We start from the raw sequence: 22,349 nt of genomic DNA, 5'->3' as shown, positions 1-22,349 counted from the left end.
CTTTCCGACAGGTCTTGCAGATGTAAAAGTGGGGGGTGCCTCCTCCCGCTCGTTCTCTGGTTCCGGTGCCCAAGACTATCATTCTTTTCTAAGTCTGTAAATACTACATGACAGGGATTTGGGGAGGTTCACTCATACACCAGTGATGAGCACGTGAATGTATTTTACTTTACAACACTGAAATAGGTTAGGTGACTGAGATGAGAAGACACTTAAGTGTACACAAATAAAAGGATTACAGGACAATGATATGACTACGATATTTCACTTAATGAACTGAAATGGTTAGAAGTGCACTCTGCTTTGTAAGAATAAGCAACGTGTATCCTTTCCCTTCTTCATTGTTAAGGATATAATTTTATAGCTCCCTGTCAATGTCTGTGTCAATGTCAGTGATTCAGAAACATAATCACCATAGTGCTATTTGAGCAATGCTAAAGTGCCCAATAGTGTAATGCAATAATCTGCAATTCAGAGACACTATAAAGCTGCAACAAGTAGCATCTCATTAATGTCTCATTACCATGTATCTGAATCAAACACTGTGCTGTTAAGCCGGACTACAACAATATTTCCCGTACCAGCCTAAGCAGCCTTCAAACATGCACACACACACACACACACACACACACACACACACACACACACACACACACACACACACACACACACACACACCACGCATACTCACTCACTCATCACAGACACCTATGCTCTCTCATGCACACACCCAGACATCCAGACATTCACAGACAAACAGATACATCCGCATAGCTGCAATTATGCACTTACTGACATACACACAAACTTGCATATAAACACACACACACATATACACAGGGTTTCACAGTAATTACTTGCTGCAGCTCTAACAGCCCCAGTCCTGCTACAACAGAGAATGGGTGTACACCACTGAAAGATGACACATTTTTTTCACTTTGCTGGCCAAATAGCACAGCAGAGCTATTTTTGAATCACCCTACCATGCTTTTCCATTGCCTGTGAAATTTATAGGAAGGAACACATAACTAATTATCTTTCCTACATGCAGTGCTTTTTTCCCACACTACTATTGAATCCAGATCTAAAAACAATGATCGAATATCCTGGCCTCCACTAAATGTTACTAAATGCCTATTTTTCATTTTGTGTATGCGAATTAGATTTAGCTTGCAAGAGTGTGCTATTTTTGAAATATCTAACACTGCCACAAACACACATAAAATGCTTTAGCTATCATACACAGCTAAAATTTAAATTTTATCAAATGACATGCTACCATAAAAAGCATATAAAAGGGTTTAGATAGCCATTCATAACTAAAAATTCCCTACCTATTTTTATCACAATACATCTGACGTAATGGGTTCTTTTACAAACCTGAAATTACAATTTTTAGTGCTCTGCGCAGACAGAACCTTTCAGCTCTGCTGTAGCAAACTGACTGAATGTCGTGCTTGTTGAATCCATTGTCCTGAGTAGCTCAGTACCATATGAAATACGAATCATTCTATGAATAAAAAGAAAAATAAAGCCTGATGTGTTCGGTATCTACAAGAACATGGAAATCATTTTAAGTCTGCTATGGCTCACAAAAAAAGCTCACATTATCACACAAAACAGAAAACATGGAATTCTTGCAACCTCTACATGCAAGCATGTATACAGATTTTGATTAATTGCTCTACAAAACTTCTTTGATAATGGCTAAAGGACTTCTTTATTGTCTTTCCAAATATATACTCAGTCAAACTGCATAATAGTCAAAGAATCGATAATGGCAGAAAAAAATGGTCACAGCCATACATTTGTCAGCCAGCTTTAAGATGACCGCATACAGTTACTGTTACATAACATGATGGATTATTTTAAGCCACCAGCCTTAGAAGAAACTAAACTAACTGAAGCCTGATTTCTGACCCCTCATCTGAAATGAGATCATCTTACCATCCACCAGTAAGTTTCAACTCTGACCCCTTTGTGAATAGAATTAAAAAGAAAAAAAAGAAAAATAGTTATGAAGGTTTTACAAGAAGAATTCACCATGAACAAGGCAGACTAGGATTACCCAGTCTGAGGGGTATTTTAGAGCAACACAGTTAAGGCTCTTATACATAGCACAAGCAGAAAACTGTAATTCAAAGTGGAAATGAATGATGCTGATACAGGGAGGAAGCTCAAGAAATCAGGAGAGATTAGGATTTTGGATGCAGACTCTTAAGGAGAACAAAAAATATCACACATAGTATTATATTCATAAAAGGGTTGGGAGGGTGGCCTAATGGTTAAGGTGTTTGCCTTACAAACAGAAGGTACAGGGTTTGAGTCTCACAAGGGATAATTGGCTAGGCTTAAAATGGCTCACAAGGGCGGTTAGCCTAGTACTAATCTATGAACCTATGAACCTAAATAGCAGGGAGTATTTTAAGAACCAAACCAGTATGAGAATGAAGAAAAGAGATTTTGCAGATAGGGATGACTGTGGTCAGGGATACAGATAATATGCAAGAGGGGGCTCAAATTTATTGGAGAGAACTGGCAAATGAACCAAGATATTGGGAGCAAATAACTAGAAAGGGAAAGGTAATAGAATGGGAACAGGCCAAAAATTTATTTGGACTGCAGGTTAAGGATTGCCTTCCCTGTCAAGGACTGATATCAGAGTATAGGTAAAGAGAAGGAAATAGGGAGCTCCTGCATGAAAGACCCACACTGGTAGAGTTTTTAATATAATCTAGAACAGAAGCTGCTGTTATGTTGTTGTTTGTCTTTTGGCTTTTCCCGGTCTGCTAATGATTGGCAGTTGGTTTTTATGGTGTCGAGTTGCCAGCCCGATGCCAAAACTTCAACTAAGGCATGCCCATTCAACGCATGTCTTTCGAACGCCCACTCGACCACGAGGAAAAGGACTAATTATTAAAGCATATAAAATGTTTCATGATAATTATAAGAATCAATCAGAGGAGCTTAGAAAGGATTGGGAAGAGAGATTGGATAAGCAATTCACAAAGAGACAATGGGAGGATATATGTATATCTTCCAAATATGCAACAAAGTCTAGAAGATTTAAGATCTTTGCCTGGAAGTGGTTACATAGGTATTTTTATACCCCAAGTAGACTCCAAAGAATTTTTTTTTCAGGTGGATAGCAAATGTTGTAGGTGTGACCGGCAAGAAAGAGGTGGCTGGGAACATATTTTTTGGGAGTGTAATGAGCTGGCAGACTTTAGGGATTCCCTGCAGACCGCTCTGTTGGAGATGCTGGGTGAGCGGATTGGATTGACTGGGGAAATGATTTTCTCGAGTTATATACATAATCAGAATTCCCTAGACATAGTAAAGCCTTGCTGAGTTTAATTATGGTGGCTGCCAAAAAAAGCAATTACTAGAAAATGGAAATCAAAATCTAGACCAACTTTACTAGAAGTACTGATATAGTAATTGAGATAAAACAGTTGGAATTGGGATCTTTAGAAAAGGGAGGGAGCAACTTACATAGGAAAAAATGAGAATTGTGGGAACAGTATATCTAGAGCAGAAGCGAGGTTTAAGAGGCAGGATTTGAATGAGCCATATAACGTTTAACTGACAATGACTACATAGATTATAAGTGATGTATAATGTTTGCAACTACAGTTGTTTCAGTGGTATCTATTATGTATATTGTTTGCAACTAAAGTGGTGCCATGCTGTTTGTTTTTTATCTATAAAAATGCAAGATTGCCTATGTCATATGTGAAAATTTAATAAGATATTTGCTGGGGAAAGAAAAAAAAATTCACCATATTTTTACCATGAATGCTATGCCATGTCTAACATACATTGATGGAGGCTTTGCAGTTAGTTTAAAATGTCCCCAAATCCTGAAATTGTTCTATATTATATTTGCAGAACAACTCTGTCCCTTAAAAGATGGCACTAAAAGTCTAAAAATATACATTGCTCTCAAAGAAAATTACTTTTGTTTAATAGTATATGTATTGGTAATGTATTCTTCAAATGCAAGCTGGAAAAATCATTTTGTGTGTTTGCGCATCCTGTAGTGGGTTGTTGCCCCATTTAGGAAGATATTTTATGCCACAGGATAGGCTCTGACTGCCCTATAACCCTTTATTGAATTGTGTCTGCAGTCAGAGAATGAATGTGTGATTAAAATAAAACAATAGAATCAAGGAAACCCATCTAACACTTATTTGTTCACTATACAAACATTAAATTATGAATCTGTGTTTTCATAAATTTAATTTAAAGGCACATAATTCTCATGTTAAACCCACTTCAGTAATGGTTTGAAATCTTGATCAATTTAGTGATTTAAGCTCATGTTATCTTCAGGATTATGGTTTGGCCATGATAGAACATTTTTTTGGCATAGGGACAACTGGTTTTATTTACTCCATTGCTAATGAGGTAGATGGATAGGCATCTTTGAGTCGGTACAACCACAGCTTGGACCAGCTGAAAAACAGATAGGAAAAGTGACACACATTACAGTTGAAGTATTAGGAATACAAAGATGATAATATTAGTAAAAGTTTGGTTTTGAATATATACATTACAGTGTCAATGTGTCTGCGATAGCCTTGAGACCCAGTTATATAAAAACATGCATTAAATAATACTAATGCAGTCATACAGCTGATCAGCTTTTTGTTGGTAAAACCATGATGTGATTAACAAGTAAAAGAAATTACCATAGCCATAATTTTATCTTTTATTACTATTATCTTATAGACAACAAACTCTAAACACACGTGCGCACGTACACACACACACACACACACACACACACACACACACACACACACATGCAAAGAGTATTAGAACATGCCTACATTCCCCTATCTGACGACAATGAAGACAACAAGTAACACCAAGGAACACAAACTTTAAGCAAAAGCGTTCAGTAAATTCAAAAGAAATAATAAGCAACTCCACTTGTGCCATAAAATGCAATAAATTACCACATGCTGTCATCTTAAAAATGCTCAGTGTAGTACATTCCAGCCACAACACAACCTGTGAGAGAAAAAACTGTAACTACAAGTTGTGAGCATTATAGGCTTCATGTCAGAAACTCAAAATACTATCACTGAATACTGTAATTTTTGAAAAGTAATGTCATTAGCACTGTTTTCAATCCCTTACTTTTTTATTGTGAGGGACCCCCCTGTCCCCATGTACAGACACACCAACCCTATGCAGATGCATCACCACTACACCCCCAGACTTAAATAATCAAACCGCAGTACAAAGACTTTAGATAATTTCAGGTAAGTGCAAATCTTCTTTCTGTTTGTCATTCTACTGCAGTCCAGATACCCAAATTATCTATTCAGATTATCTGAAATGGAAAGTATTTTTTTCGTATTTTGTATGATACCAATAACAATTTTTAATCTGTGAATACTGTTAGGATTTGCCCATAGACAAAGTCATCTGCATATCTGGTAGTGAGTGGCTTTTTGTTTATTGTAAATAATCTCACAGTATCACTTTAAACATTACAATGAACCTAAATGACTAACAACTGCCACCTCTTCACAGTAGAAAATTAACAGTAACAGAAAAAAAAGGTTAGCTATTTAACACAGATCAGCTCAAAGTAGTGAACATAATCTAATCAGATTTCAAAAGCAATCTGAATGTGCTTCTGGTAACATCACAGACAGGTTGTAAGCAAACCTGCAGAAAAAGCTTGTAGGAGTAAATGTTTGCTATACTGCAGGTCCATAGCATAGGTATCTGCATAAATATCACAGTTAACCCTCTCAAACAGTTGAAATCAATAGGTAAAGTTCAGAACCACTAAACTATGAAAAAGTATTGCAAAGTGCCCTTCATCATTCTGCTTCCAGGTGGTATAGAGGAACATAACATCCTTCTGCCCTATCATACTAAACAAAAATATTATAAAAATGAACTTGCTTCGAAAAGTAAATAAATAAAAACGTGCTTGACTAAAACTCTAAAAACAAACATTTTAGTCCATTGTATAACAGCAGTTATACAGTGGCTATAAAGTCATAAGACTGTGAAATGGCTAACTGCGTCTTACATGTGAGTGTGCATTACTCAGTTGCTTGGCCACATTTTACCCAGTATCATTGCTGTCACTGTAAAATTGTAAACAAACAGGTGCTATCTTTTTTGCACCACAACATGGAAAAGCAAAAAGAACATAGTAAAAAAAAAAGCTTCTGTGAAAACCATTTACAGTTTGCAGACCAGCGTTCTCTGAAGATCACATGCTTAATAATTCAGTTATTTAGTTTTGTAATTAATGTTCTCTAAATAGAAAACTCAGTAAGTGTACAGAGACTGCAGCTAATGAGTGGATTGTAAAAGAACAACACAAAATGTAATTTGAGCAAGCACTATTTTCTAATCTAATCAGTGAGCATTAACAGAATGATGATCAGTTGCCACTGATCATATTTATGGTGTTTACATGAACAGAGTTCATAGTTACAGCAACTTTCTGATGGTCCTGTAACCACTACACTAAAATGATTGTATACCCACCGGGGACTTTGAAATTTTGTGAATATTCTTTTAAAATTTCTCCATTTCCTTAACGGATTTTATCTTTTGATTATTAACCAGCTCCCACACATTTCACTAATTTGTTTTATAAAAAGACATATTATTCACCAGAGACATGATGGTCTATTCATGTATGCCATCTCTACTCCTTTCTGCAGTTGCATCATTTTTCAAAGACAAACAAAAAATGGTTATGTCTGTTGTTGAACATTTTGAGACTTAATCCTTGGTAGGTACAGAAAGCAAAGAAATTGAATGCTCACACTCATTGAATGGATTAACCAAAAAAAGACTAACACTGATCAAGAAAAAAAAATCATCTAGTTTATAAAGCAGCAAAGAGATGCAGTATCTAAACTGACTGTTGTTATAAAATATACATATGATAAAGAAATGTATTAATAACTGGAAATATCTGGTAATACTAAAAAACAAGAATCTGAACCTCAAACAGCATGCCAGTGACAAACAAATGCAAAGCAAATCTTCCATGCACCTATCCATAATGAAGTCAAACCTAATGCACAAATGGAAATGCATTGCAAACTATACTATCCTTCTCTCAAAACTGTTTGTAATGCTTGCCACAGGAGAGTTCAGTAAGCCTAAATTCACAAAACTAGATACTGCTTACAGCAGAAATACAAGTCATTATATGGCTCAAAATTGGAATAACCTTTCCCCTGGAAATAAGGATCATGTACAGAATGTTAAAATAAAAATAAGAATCACAAAGTGTACCTCACATCTGTTAACTCCGTAAATATGAGAAGTCCTCCTTATTTCATAACTTTATTGGTATTTCACTACAGTTTTAATGACACTATTGTAATTTTATCAGTTATCCACTGCAGCCAATCCAGGGCAAAGGTTAAAACCACAAATATACATCTGTGTTGGCAATGTGTATTGTCTAACTGTACCCTGTGAAGTTAGATGGCTGATGCCTTCCTTTTTAACAAAGACTAAAAAATACTCTATGACCACTATTGTTTGTCTTTTTTGTCTTTTTACTAGGATTTATTTAACCAAGCACTGATATCATCTCCTCTTGACGCTAACAATGCTTTCAAAAAAAACTTTATTATTATTAGTATTGTCTGTCCCTGAACTTCCCTCTAAACCCACATATGTTTGCCTTCATCAGCAATAACTTACATAAACATAGTAAGGTCAGCAAATTTCTTGCTGAATAACATTTTTCTAAAAGATTAAAAACAAAATTGTGTTTTCTAGCTTGCCACATTCCCCAATTTCAAAGATATATACCCATCATTACCTTCTAACTTAATGTAGTCTCTCTTTGAAGTCACCCAAGAATCCTAGGAAAGTGGCATCCACTTCTAAGTACAAGGTAAGAATTGACTCTAACACAACATCCTCCTCCATGTGGATAACTGTTAGTATACCCTCTACACACAAACACACAGGCACACACTCTAGTGTATGTGCACACACACACACACACACACACACACACACACACACACACACACACACACACACACAGGCACGCATGCACACTGTCCTCATCCAACTGAAACCGGATGCTGGGAATAGACTTCTGCTTGCTTTTAAAGACAATCAGTAATGATTTGCTGGGGGAAAGAAACACTTTGGGGTCCTTGCACCACTGTCTAACATCAGAACTAAGAGGACTGAAATCCTATGCTTTTTATGTCGGCTTGAATCACAAACATCTGCTGAAATATACATAGCTTCATCTTGTAGATCAAAATTTTATCAAGTAGTTGCAGAAGTGGAGATGTTCTTCGTGTTTCACTGTTGCAGTCATTACATTTGGGTTATCTGCCTGCAGGTAGCCCTCAGCTGGCCTGAATACCAGAGTCTTGGATTCATGTGTCAGATACTGTCTCTTCTTCCATGACGTCAGGTCGTCAGGGGTATAAAACATGCAGCTGATGCCATTACATCAGTCTTTCTTGCCGCGCGGTGCCCGAAGCAGAAGCAGTTCGCAAGTGCCAGTTGACCGACTCCTGAAATTTTCGTTTTCGAGTTTCAGAACAGAAGTCTTCAAAAAAGCTAAGTACCCCATTAGGGATCCTTTTTCTTGCTCTTAAACCGATGTCAGTAAAAGTTAACAATTGTCTTACCCGTGGAAAGCAAATACCTCATAAAGATTTTAATTCGTACTGCATTCCTTGCTTAGGCCCAGACTACAATGTCCCTCACTGTCAGTTTTGTGCTTTATTCAACCCCCGAGCTATTCATCGTCGGTCTATTTTTGCAGCAAATTATTTTGGTACTCGGTTTAACTATCCAGAAATGCCTTCGGTATGCCATCCAGCTACCAATATTCCGAAAAATTGTAAAGATAAAAACAGAGACAGACCGCATAGGTCCAAAACTGCCAACGACGCTTCTGTTAAGCTAGTTGCCAGTTCGCCGGTACCCAGTCAGGTGCTTTCGCAGCCCCTGATACCCACTACTTTAGATTCACAGGCCTCTGCTGAGACTCATTCGGAGTCCGGTAGGCTGCGAGATGCTTCTTCGACTATGGAACCTGCGGATGTCTCTACCTTGGATGGGTCCAGAGCCGCTGTGCAGGCACTGGCGTCTGAGAGTATATTCAGGCCTATAGACTTGCATTTCAAACTGACGCCATCTTCTTCTTCAAGGCCTAAAACTCGACCCACGCCTAGAAAACCAATGTTCAAACTGCATGGTCAGGCCATATGCCTAAAAAACAAATTATAAGAATGGCTGAAGACCTTATTTCTTTAATTAGGGAAAGCCAGGCTTTCCCCTCTAAGAGACCTAGAACTGATTTTCCTTCTGATTCTTGTGATCAGGATTCTGAAATTTCTGTTTCTTCTGATTACCAGGATTTGCCCTTATCTACCTATGAGAATTTTGCTGCAGAGGATTACATTCCCTCTACTTCCCCTCCAGAAGATTTTTCTTTTGGTGAAACCTTGCACTCTGTTAGGGAGCATTTCTACTGGGAAAGCCAGGATTACTCTGACTCCAATGATGATGCCTTCTTGGAATCTAGCCTGGCCCCAGACACTTTATCTCCACCTCCCAGAAAACCTGACAGGTATTACAGAGTACCTGACTCTCACAAGTTCCTCTTCAAGAATCCTTCTTCGGATCCAGAGACCATTTCCCAAGGATCAAAAGGCATTAAGGCTACTACTGCCAAAAACCCTACCCCCTCTGATAGAGATTCCAGAGCCCTGGACAGATGGGGTAAGAAGGTATACACTTCTTCTACTTTGGCCATTAGGGCCTTAAACTGCCAGGTTCATATGTTAAAGTATCAATAGCATATTATGGGACTACTTAAACAGAAAATGATGTTGATTCCTGACTGTGCTGAGTATAAAGAATTACAAGATTTAATGCATTCTGTGGAACAAGTTGGTAAATATACTTTGCAATGTGGTTTTGACTCTTTAGAAGCATCTTGCAGGGCTGCTGTCACTGGGTCTGTACTTAGAAGGCATGCTTGGCTTAAGGAACAAAACTTGCCAGATCATGTTAAAGCTGAATTACTGGATGCTCCTTAAACCAAGACCGCCTGTTTGGCAACAAAGCAGAAGAAGTCCTTAAAAAGATGGAGGAAAAAGCTAAATCTATGCAAACTGTTAAAGATTTCCTGCAAGTACAGCCTCCCAGATTTAGTAGAGATTGGCCTTCTAAGAATTGGTCCTTTCCAGTCTCTTCCGGGCCTTCTCAGTCCAAACCCAGGAACAGCAGACCACCTAGGCTACAATCTCAAGGTACACACAGGCCTAAGCAGTGGGGGGCTCCCACTTCCAAAGCTGGAAGTAGTAAGACTCCCTCCCATGGAAAAATGTCACAATGACTTAACCTTAACCCTTACAAGCCCTGCTCAACTACCTGCTCCCTTAGGGGGAAAGATTGCCCTGCATGTAAAAAACTGGGAACTCATTACCCATAACAAATGGGTTTTAAATATAGCTTTCCAAGGATACAGATTCCACTTCCACACCTTACCGACCCCAAACGGTTGGTCAGACCTACCCCTAAATCAGTGGGCAGAGGCTCAACAGCAGGTACTCTCTCTTCTAAGTATCAGGGCTATTTAACCTGTCCCAGCAGAAGAAAGGGGACAAGGTTTTTACTCCAGACTTTTCCTGGTACCCAGAAAAGACAGCTCCTGGTGTCCTATCCTGGACCTCTCTGTTCTAAACACCTTTTTGGTAATCCCAAAATTCAAAATGCTAACACTTCAACAGCTGCTTCCTATGCTAGGCAAAGATGCCTGGTTGGCAACCTTAGACTTAAAGGAAGCTTATCTGCACATTCCAGTAAGGGAATCTTGCAGGAAATACCTACGCTTCAGAGCAGGCTCCATGCACTATCAGTTCTCTGCACTTCCCTTTGGCTTATCTACTGCACCCAGGGTATTCACAAAGTGTCTAGCTCCAGTCATTGCATTTTTACAGGCAAATAAATATTCAAATATACCCATACCTGGACGATTGTCTGATTCAGGCAGAAAGCCAAGACATGCTATTAAAACATCTGGCATTTGTAAAGAAACGTCTAACCTCACTGGGGTACACCATAAACAAAAATAAATCTCATCTAGTACCCTGCCAACAAATTGCATTCCTGGGAGCAAGCTTGAACACAACTTCCCAGATGGCTTACCTTATGCCAAAGAAGCAAGTTTATTTGACAGCCTACTTCAAACTACTGGCCACAAAGACCCAGCTATCTGCAAGGAAAATCCTGCAAGCCCTGGGGTTCATGGCCTCTTGCATTCTATTAATTCCATATGCAAAACTGCATACGAGGAAACTACAATGGTATCTAAAAAGCCTATGGTGTCAACATTCTCAGGACCTGGAATCAATGATTCCTGTCATTCCTTATATAAAGACAGTTCCTTTGGTGGGCAGAGGCCTGCCACCTCAACAAGGGGCTCCCTTTCAATCTACCCCCTGCTGTCCAAACCCTGACTACAGTTGCATCAGACTATGCATGGGGGGCTCACTTGGCAGGGCGGTGCATTCAGGGCAAATGGTACCCGAGTCAGATGCATCTGCATATCAACCAAAAAGAAATGTTAGCTGTACAGAATTCCCTGACAGCCTTCAAAGACCACATCCTTCCAGGACAATTATTGGTAAAGACAGACAACACCACAGTTATGTGGTACATAAACAAGCAGGGGGGAACCCACTCGTACCCTCTCTGCAGACTAGCCATGGCTCTGTGGAGCACAGCCTTGAGCTACCAAGTGCACATACAAGCTCATTTCCTGCCAGTCAAGCTAAATTCACTAGCAGATGACCTAAGCAGAAATTTCATGGACCCACACGAATGGAAACTGGAACTAAAAATATTCAACCTATTGAGGAACAAATGGGGGACTCCAGAGATAGACCTGTTTGCATCCCCTGAGAACTACCAATTGGACAAATGTTGCACAAGGACTCCCCACAGTCAAGCTTGGAAAGTGGATGCCCTGTCCTTTACCTGGGGAAGCCTCTCAGTTTATGTCTTTCCCCCTCTGCCTCTCCTCTCGAAGATTCTGCTAAAGATCAAACAGGACAAACCAAGGACAATACTGATTGCGCCAGACTGGCCTTGCCAGCACTGGTACTCCCTCTTGCACAGTATGATGCTGCTGGATCCATGGCACCTACCCCAGACACCTTCCCTGCTGTCCCAGCAGGCAGGCCAGAGCCTGCACCCTCAGCTTCAAACCCTGAACCTTGCAGCCTGGCTAATTCCTTGAGCTCTCCAATAGCATCCCTCAGTAAGCAGGTGCTAGATGTCATTCTGGAAGCAAGGAGACCTAGTACTAGACAATCCTATGCTAAACAGTGGAAAAGATACTGTTCCTAGAGCCATACTCAGGGGGAGGGCACTACGGTGCCCAGCTTACCTCATATTCTTCAGTACTTAACAGAAATGCTCCACAAGGGCCTATCCTTCTCATCAATTAAAATTCATGCATCTGCCATTTCGGCACATTATAATACTGAACCACCACCTCTTCTGTCACCCCCTGTTAAAGCAATTCCTCAGAGAGGCTAAAAATTTAAGACCCCCCCCAGGCGAGCCCCTACTCTAGCCTGGGACCTTAACTTTGTATTGGAAAAGATCACTCTCCCTCCATTTGAACCAGCTGCAACTGCAGAGTTGAAATTCCTTTCTTGGAAAACAGCCTTCCTTCTAGCCATCACTTCAGCAAGAAGAGTGTCTGAATTACAGGCCCTCATGGCAGTGGAGTCCTTCATTATCTTCCATGCAGACAGGGTTTCCCTCAGGACCAATCCTTCCTTTATGCCCAAGGTGGTGTCTAGTGTGGCCCTAAATCAGTCCATTAATTTGCCTACCTTTTTCCTGAATCCACAAAACAAAGGAGAACGAATACTGCACTCTTTGGATGTGCACAGACAACTTAGATTTTAAAATCTGAACAGCTGCTAGTTGGCTTTGCTGCAGGGGCAGAGGGGAAGGCCATTTCAAAGCAAACCATTTCTAAATGGATAGCCCATTGCATTCATTTCTGCTATAAGCACCATGGAAAACCTACCCCACAGGGGATTAGACCACATTCCACCAGGGTTGCATCTACCTCTACAGTCTTTCTCAGGGGAGTCCCTACCAGGGACATCCTAGAAGCTGCTACCTGGAGCTCTGTACATACCTTCACCAAGCATTACCACATGCCTATTTTTTCTAAATCCAGAGCTGGTTTTGCCACTGCAGATGTTCATCGTGTTTCATTGTTGCAGTCATTACAATTGGGTTATCCTGCTGGCAGGCTACCCACAGTTGGCCCGAGTTCCAAAGTCTAGGTCTGGCATCGGTTGCTGTCGCCTCCTCCCTGACGTCAGTGTGCCAGGGGTATAAAAGATGCAGCCAACACCATTTTCTTCAGTCTTTCTTGCCGCGCGGTGCACGAAGCAAAAGCAATTCGCAAGTTCAGGTCGGCCGACTCCTGAGATTTTCAAATTCGAATTTCAGATTCGAAGTCTTCATTAAAGCTAAGTACCCCATTGGGGAAACTTTTTTTCTTGATCCAGACCGATGTCAGAAAAAGCTAATAATTGTATTTCTTGTGGGAAGCAAATACCTCATAAGGATTTTCATTCTTACTGTATTCCTTGCCTAGGTCCTGACCACAACGTTGCTAGTTGTCGGTTTTGTGCTAGATTTAACCAATGCACTATTAAGCGTGGGTACGATTTTGCATTTTATTACTTTGGCAGAAGATTCAATTATATAATGCCGTCGGAACAGCTGACTACCGGAGTTTACAAAAAGTGCAAAGAAAAAGAAAAGGACAGGCATCCGAGGACCAAAACTGACGATGAGGCTTCCATTAGGCCTGTCGCCAGTTCGCCAGTTCTCAGTGAAGCGTTTTCGCAGCCCCTGACGCCCGCTACCTCAGAGCCACAGGCCGCTTCCGACTCCCACGTGGAGCCAACTAGGCCGCTGGAAACTCAAGGTACTGGACACTCGGAAACTATTCCCTCAGATGGGTCCGGAGCCGCCGAGCAGGCATCGGCTTTTGAGGGTGTTTTCAGACCTACACAGTTATATGTAAAGCCATCTTCAGCTTCAAAGGCAAAGACTAAAGCAACTCTAAAGACAAAGAAACAAGTACAGCATTCTCCTGGATAGGCCTCCATGCCTAAAAAACAGATGCTCAAAATGGCGAAAGACCTAATTACTTTGATCAGGGTTCCCATCCCTCTCTTGATAAGAGGCCTAGGCAAGAGATAGAATATGAATCTTCAGATCAGGTTTCCATTTCTTCTGATTCCTCTTCTGAACAGGAATATTCCCTTCCTCCCTATGAGGATTCTGATGCTGAAGAATCTATCCCTTCAGCCTCACCTCCTGAGGATTATTCTTTTGGGGAGACCCTGCATACTATGAGGGAGCATTTCCATTGGGAGAGCCAAGATTACTCAGAATCCAAGAAAAGGCTCAGAGACTTCCTTTTATTACCCCATCACAGGCCCCTTGCTATTCCTCCTGTTTTAGACATTGTAGATGATGTATTTTCAGAGTCCGGTTTGTCTCCTGACTCTTTACCACCAGCTCCTGTTAAGCCAGACAGGTACTACAGGGTTCCTGATTCTCATAAATTTATTTACAAAAACCCTGCTGCTGACCCAAAAACTATTTCTCAGGGTCCCAAGGGGGTCAAGGCTTTCACTGCAAAAAACCCTATCCCCTCTGATAGGGATTCAAGGGCCCTGGACAGATTGGGGGAAAAAGATTTATACTTCTGCTACCTTGGCTGTAAGAGCTTTAAATTGTCAGTTTCATATGCTTAAATATCAGCAATATCTTATGTCACAGCTTAAACAGAAAATGTTGACAAATTCAGAATGTGCAAAAAAAAAAGAAATGCAGGATTTACTGCATGCAGCTGAACAAGTGGGAAAGCATGCTTTGCAATGTGGTTTTGATTCTCTAGAGGTCTCCTGCAGGGCCACAGTTGCAGGTTCTGTCATTAGGAGGCATGCTTGGTTAAAAGAACAGAATCTGCCCGATCATGTTAAAGCAAAGCTATTAGATGCTCTATTACAACATGATACCTTGTTTGGTGTTAAAGCAGAAGAGTTGTTGAAGAAAATGGAGGACAAAGCTAAATCTATGCAAACAGTGAAGGATTTCTTACAGGTACAGCCTCCCAGATTTAGCAGGAACTGGCCTACAAAGAATTGGTCCTTTCCATTGTCAGACAGGCCACAAAGAGGCAGATACAGATGCCCCAGAGGCAGATTACAGCCCCAAGGCTCATAAAGGCCTAAACAATGGGTTCTTCTACCTCCAAAAGCAGAGAGGAAAAATCACAGCCATACAGGAAACAGTAATAATGACTTCCCCCTGCCAGCGCCAAGCACTTATCTTCTGGCAGCTCCTTTGGGGGGGAAACTAGCACTTTTTTCACAAAATTGGCATATGATCACCCAGGACAAATGGGTCTTAAATATTGTATCTCAAGGCTACAGGTTCCACTTTCACACCCTGCCAAGGCCAAACAGTATGCCAGACCTGCCATGCAATCAATGGGCAGAGGCACAGAAACAAGTTTCATCCTTCATGGACATGAGAGCCATTCAGCAAGTACCACAGCAAGAGCAGGGACAAGGATTTTACTCAAGGCTATTCCTGGTACCCAGAAAGGACAAAGCCTGGAGACCAATACTGGATCTGTCTATCCTAAACACATTCTTGGATGTTCGAAAATTCAAAATGTTAACTCTGCAGCAGCTTCTGCCCATGCTGGGCAAGAAGGCTTGGCTTGTGTCTTTAGACCTAAAAGAGGCATACCTGCATGTCCCAATCAGACAATCATGCAGAAGATACTTCAGATTTATAGCTGGCTCAATGCACTACCAATTCTCTGCACTGCCCTTTGGCTTATCTACTGCACCCAGGGTCTTCACAAAATGCCTGGCACCAGTAATTGCGTTTTGCAGACAAAGAGGAATACAAATATATCCTTACTTGGATGACTGCCTTATTCAAGCAGAGAACAAGGAAATCCTACTACAGCATCTGGCATTTGTAAAAAGATTACTAACAGGTGTAGGGTACACAGTAAACGAAAAGAAATCAAAGCTCGTACCCTCTCAAGAGATAATATTCCTGGGTGCAAGCTTAAATACAACTGCCCAGATGGCTTATCTCATGCCAGACAAACACAGACAACTGACTACTTATTTCAAAAGGTTGGCAACAAAGACCCAGTTATCTACAAGAAAAATTCTGCAGGCTTTGGGCTTCATGGCATCCTGCATAGTGCTAATTCCATATGCAAGACTGCATATGAGGAAACTTCAATGGTATCTGAAAAGTGTTTGGACTCAACATTGCCACAGCCTGGAAACAATGATTACCCTCATTCCCTACCTGCAACAGGAGTTTCAATGGTGGGCAAAAGCCTGTCACCTCAACACGGGACAGCCATTCACCTTACCCACACCCAGGCAGACATTGACAACAGATGCATCAGATTATGCCTGGGGGGCCCATATGGCAGGAAGATGTATTCAGGGAACATGGTCCGCAAGTCAAATGCATCTACATATCAATCAAAAAGAGATGCTAGCTGTTCAGAATGCCCTGACAGCCTTCAAGGATCAACTTCATCCAGGACAACTACTGATAAAGATGGACAATACTACAGTCATGTGGTACATAAACAAGCAGGGAGGCACGCATTCCTACCCCTTCTGCAGACTAGCCATGAACTTGTGGGACACAGTACTGACTTACCAAGTACATCTGCAAACACAATTCCTGCCAGGAAGGATAAATACTCTGGCAGATGAACTAAGCAGAAACCTAATGGATCCCAATGAGTGGAAATTGGATCCACAAGTCTTCAGCATGATAACAAGGAACTGGGGATGCCCTGATATATACCTATTTACCTCCCCTCACAACTGCCAACTACAGAGATTCTGCACAAGGACTTATCATAAGCAAGCATGGAAAGTGGATGCTCTATCTTTCAGCTGGAAAAACCTAACAGTATATGCCTTTCCTCCTCTGCCTCTCCTCCCCAGGGTACTCCTCAAGGTCAGACAAGAGAGGCCAAAAATGATACTGATTGCCCCAATCTGGCCCCCCCAGCACTGGTACCCAATCCTGAAGAGCTTGTCTCAATGCCCAGCTTGGACATTACCTCACATTTCTCACTTATTGGCCCAACAAGACAGTCAGATACTGCACAGCCAACTCAGGGCCTTAAACCTGGCAGCATGGTGGATAATGTAGCCATTCAAGACACACCTCTTTCTAAAGAAGTGATGGATGTTATTTTGGAGGCCAGGAGGCCTTGCACCAGAAAATCTAATGCAGAAAAATGGAAGAGATTCTGTGCTTGGAACCAGGCACTAGGTATTGACACGACTGTTCCAAATATTCCTCAGATTTTGCAATACTTACCTGAGATGCTGGATAAAGGCCTTTCCTTTTCATCAATTAAAATTCATGCCTCTGCCATTTCAGCTCATTACAATACAGAACCACCTATTTTTTTCTCATCCATTGCTAAGGCAGTACTTCAGAGGGGCCAAAAACATAAGACCTCCAAGGAGAGCACCAATACATGCTTGGGACCTCAACTATGTCTTGGAAAAACTCACACTGCCTCCGTTTGAGCCAGCCTCTGCAGCTGATATAAAATTCTTATCCTGGAAAACAGCTCTGCTCCTAGCAATAACCTCCACTAGACGAGTCTCAGAGTTACAGGCACTCATGGCTGTAGAACCTTTTATCATTTTCCATCCTGACAGGGTTTCTCTAAGGACAAACCCTACATTTATGCCTAAGGTAGTGTCCAGTGTGGCCCTTAACCAAACAATTCATTTGCCTACCTTTTACCCAAACCCACAGAATAAGGGTGAGAGACTTCTGCATTCTTTGGACATTCACAGGCAGCTACGCTTCTACTTGGACAGAACCAAAGCTTTCAGAAAGACTGAACAACTTCTAGTGGCATATGCTGCAGGATCACAAGGAAAGCCTATCTCAAAACAGACTATTTCAAAGTGGATAGGCCACTGCATTCATTTCTGCTATTCACAGCATGGCAAATCAGTGCCTAAGGGCATTAGGCCACATTCAACCAGAGCAGCAGCCACTTCAGCAGCCTTCCTCAGAGGAGTACCAACCAAAGACATCTTAGAGGCTGCAACTTGGAGTTCAGTGCATACTTTTACAAAGCACTATCACTTACCTCTCTACTCTAAATCCAGGGCAGGCTTTGCCGCTGCAGTTCTGCAGGGCCTGATAGCCTCTCCTAATCCTATTTAGCCAGCCTCCCAACCTTAGCTTTGGGATTCAACCCAATTGTAATGACTGCAACAGTGAAACACGATGAACATAGTACAGTTGTGTACCTACCATAAATGTAGATGTTCAAGTGTATTCACTGTTGCAGTCCAGGTTACCCTCCCACCATCCCCCTTTTCCTTGCTGGGACTTATCTGTACTTCTCTATTCTATACAACCTATGTGGTGTATTTGCTTGTAGATGAAGGAAAAGTTGTTTTTTGTGTATGCATGCTTATTGGCATAATTTAGCCTACCTTTTTAGAGGCACCTGACATCTGGGGCAAGAAAAACTGAAGAAAATGGCATCGGCTGCATCTTTTATACCCCTGGCACACTGACATCAGGGAGGAGGCGACAGCAACCAATGCCGGACCTAGACTTTGGAACTCGAGCCGACTGCGGGTAGCCTGCCAGCAGGATAACCCAATTGTAATGACTGCAACAGTGAATACACTCGAACATCTACATTTATGGTAGGTACACAACTGTACTTTTTGCAAGGCTTAATAGCTGTCCCTAATGCTCTCTTACTTCCTCCTCCCTTCCTTAGCTTTGGGAATCAACCCAAATGTAATGACTGCAACAGTGAAACACGAAGAACATAGTACAGTTGTGTACACTTACCATAAATGTAGATGTTTGAGTGTATTCACTGTTGCAGTCCTGATTACCCTCCCTCCAGCCCCCTGACTTCTCTTGGTTCTACATTTCCTTCTTGTTTGGTGTATTTGAGATTTCTGGCATATTTGCTTTTTGTTGGAGGTGTAACATAACATATAATTGCTTCCAAATTATGGGGGCACCTGACATCTGGAGCAAGAAAAACTGATGTAATGGCATCGGCTGCATGTTTTATACTCCTGATGACCTGACGTCATGGAAGAAGAGATAGCATCCAACACAGAAATCCAAGACTCTGGTATTCAGGCCAGCTGAGGGCTACCTGTAGGCAGATAACCCAAATGTAATGACTGCAACAGTGAATACACTCGAACATCTACATTTATGGTAAGTGTACACAACTGTACTTTGTCCTTAGTGCAATGACTCCTTATTGCAACTGTACATCATGTTTTGTTTTATTTTGCTTTTACTGAACTCCTTCTCTCATAGGTTGGGGTGGGGGTGAGACATGAAATGAAAGAAGGTTAGAAGGACTACTTGCAGTAGTGAAGAGGTCACATAAACTTGTTCTTGTCTTGTTTTACTTACCTAGAGTCAGCTGTCTTCATTCCTCAGTCAGAGTACAGGATTGACGAGCAGATTGGTGAGCTTCTGATTCCTGTGAAGAGGACCGGAGACGTCAGCCAAGAGCTCATGGTCATCTGTTCAACACAGCAAGGTAAGTCACCAGATATGCAAAGCAAGTAATAGAATAAGTCAACTCTTCTGACTCAGTCTGTGGCAGCAGATTTCATGTATATTTTGAAAAACACACTGTCAGTGTTTTCTCATCTATGTATTTCAGGACAAGTTTTCAAAGTTGCATGTGTGATATTTGACTTGTACTTACATGATAAGTTGCATTTGAAAGGCACACTTTTATTTATATGTTTACATGGTTTGTCACTTTTTTCATTTATTGATTTGCTAACAAGGCAGCTTCTACAAACAACTACTGCAGCTTTTGTTTTTGCTGACCTGATAATAAAGCAACTTGCATAGAATCACAGGCTATGATTATAGAGTTAGAAAGGCTGCTACTTAAGTCACTTTTACTGGAAATAGTAGTGCAGTTTTGGGCTCAATCCAATTATATGGTTTAAAATCAGTGGGCGCAACTTAATCAGCCCTAGCTGTCTTGTCAGTGTTTAAAATCATTATGTGCTGTCAAGCCCAACAGGACTTGGGAAGTGACTGCCTTAAAGAGTTGTCTGTGCCATATAAACCAGCTCTCATGCTCAGCTCAGCTAGTGAGCTACTGTTAGTAACTCCCAAGATGCACATTGAAACACCTTGTAGCCAGTAGTTCAAATTTCTGGCTTTTATGCTGTGAAAAGCATCACTTGCCAGCAGTGGAAGTGCTTCATATCATCTAGTTTTAGAAGGTTCCTGAAAATATTTGTGACCCAGATGGCTTGCTTCATCACTTAAATAGGGGATTTTTGCTTACATTTGTTATGTGTACTTGGAACTGTTTTTATATACTTTATAATTTTGTTCTTGTTTGATTTTAAAGATTAAGTGTTTACATTTTTAAACAGTTAAATATGCCGGTGTTGGTTCTGTGGTACTCATCCCACCCTCACTAGCATAGTACCAGTTGATTTTCTGTACCCCTGTCTAGCCCATGAGGCAGTGCACACCCATATTACTTCCTTCTGACTCTTAACCACTTCAGCAGCTGGTATTTTCTTCCATATATCTGCATGAGCAGCTACAGATTCAGTCATGTATCCATCATGTATCCATGTTAGTGAATGTCAACATGAAAATGCCTTGTGATCATATTCTACACCAGAACAAGATGCTTTCTAGAAAGTGCTGTTGCTGTCAATTTGTGCTGTGACATAGACAGCTGGGGGGAGCAATGGTTGACTGGCTCCTCACTTACTGGCTGGGCAGAACATGAAGCTACCACACCAACAGGGTACAGACAATTCTAATACACTTAGGGATGGTGTAAGTAATATGTATTTTATACAGAAATGTACTTTTTGCTACCCCTTCTTCACTTCATCAAACAGGACTTGAAATATGATCAGTTCCTTTATAATGCCCATGTTAGTTAGTTAGTTAGTTAGTTAGTTAGTTAGTTAGTTAGTTAGTCAGTCAGTCATTTAGTAAGTTAGTTTGCATTTGGTCACTGTGTAAGTATACTGTTATAAGGACTCTTTTTTTTGGCATGAGCCAGGCCAGGTAGGCAAAAAGCAAAATAGTAACCACAGAATTTGAGTCAAAATCAGGAACAGAAATTGAATGTTATATACATCAAATGTAATTACAGAATACTTATAAAAATATCGTGTAACTGTTATACATAAAATAAAAGAGTAAAAACTGCTAAAAATTAAACATAAATACAAGTATGTATCCGGTGTCATGCAAAAATGTGAAGAAGTCAAAAGTGTTAAAAATGTTAAGCATAAATACAAGTATATATCCAATGCAAAGCAATGTATACATGTTTGAGTAATAAAAGGAAAAATGTAAGATGAATAAATGGAGATAGGAGTGAAGGGTGAAAAGCAGGTAAGACATATTAATATTATAGGAGGAAAGCAGGTTAGTAGTAGAAAAGTAACAAAAAAGGAGGGTAGGAGGCAATATAAAAGAAAGTCTAGTAGCATAAAGTAACATTAAACACTTTCTAACATGAAAACAAGTCTTAATTTAGTAACAAATAATTGTTTTATATAATTCAAAATGCTGTGTGTAGTTAGAGGACAGCAATAGCAGTTAATTTGTTCCTGTCTGCAGATATTTATTATTATTATTATTATTATTATTATTATTATTATTATTATTATTATTATTATGAATCTAAGGCTCTGTTTCTGTGCCACTTTGATATGGGATGCAGTTGCTTGGATAATTATTGTATAATGTAAACAAGGGATTTGAAGATTTGAAGTTTTTTTTTTCACAATTCTTTACTAATTCCTATAACACCCTGAGATTCATGAATGCCTACACCAAGTGTACACCGTTCTGGGTGAACAGACAACACATGCATAAATCATACCATCTTTCTCCTAATTTTAGATTTCCCACTGACTTTTTTTTGCAGGCTTATATATCAAGGGGAATTCTTAAAGGTTACCCCAAAGTATAAACTTCATGTACACCAAGTATAATCTTTCTGATTGACTAGAAAGCACAAAAAATGTGGAAGTGATGTTCTTGAATACAGATAACATACACATTGTGTACACCTAGTATACACTTAGTGCAGATGTTAATAAATCTTTAGCAAAAAACATTTATTTACAATTGAGTTTTTGAATATCACAGTTACTGAAAACTGTTGATGGCTGTTTCATGTTTCA

General features: G+C 40.4%; 1 protein-coding gene across 1 annotated transcript in view; it reads left to right on the top strand.

Annotated features, from left to right (window-relative positions):
* Nucleotides 1-22,349, top strand: part of FREM3 (FRAS1 related extracellular matrix 3) — a 624,923-nt gene that overhangs the window by 173,876 nt on the left and 428,698 nt on the right. The window contains exon 5 of the mRNA XM_044062250.1: nt 19,577-19,702. Within this exon, the coding sequence (XP_043918185.1) occupies nt 19,577-19,702 (126 nt within the window). The remainder of the gene's footprint in view (nt 1-19,576; nt 19,703-22,349) is intronic.

Source organism: Protopterus annectens, chromosome 2.part1 (assembly GCF_019279795.1).
Source record: "Protopterus annectens isolate FY-2018-M chromosome 2.part1, PAN1.0, whole genome shotgun sequence".
Classification (NCBI taxonomy): domain Eukaryota; kingdom Metazoa; phylum Chordata; order Ceratodontiformes; family Protopteridae; genus Protopterus; species Protopterus annectens.
Note: the sequence above shows the minus strand (reverse complement) of the source record. Positions and strands in the feature narration are given on the sequence as shown.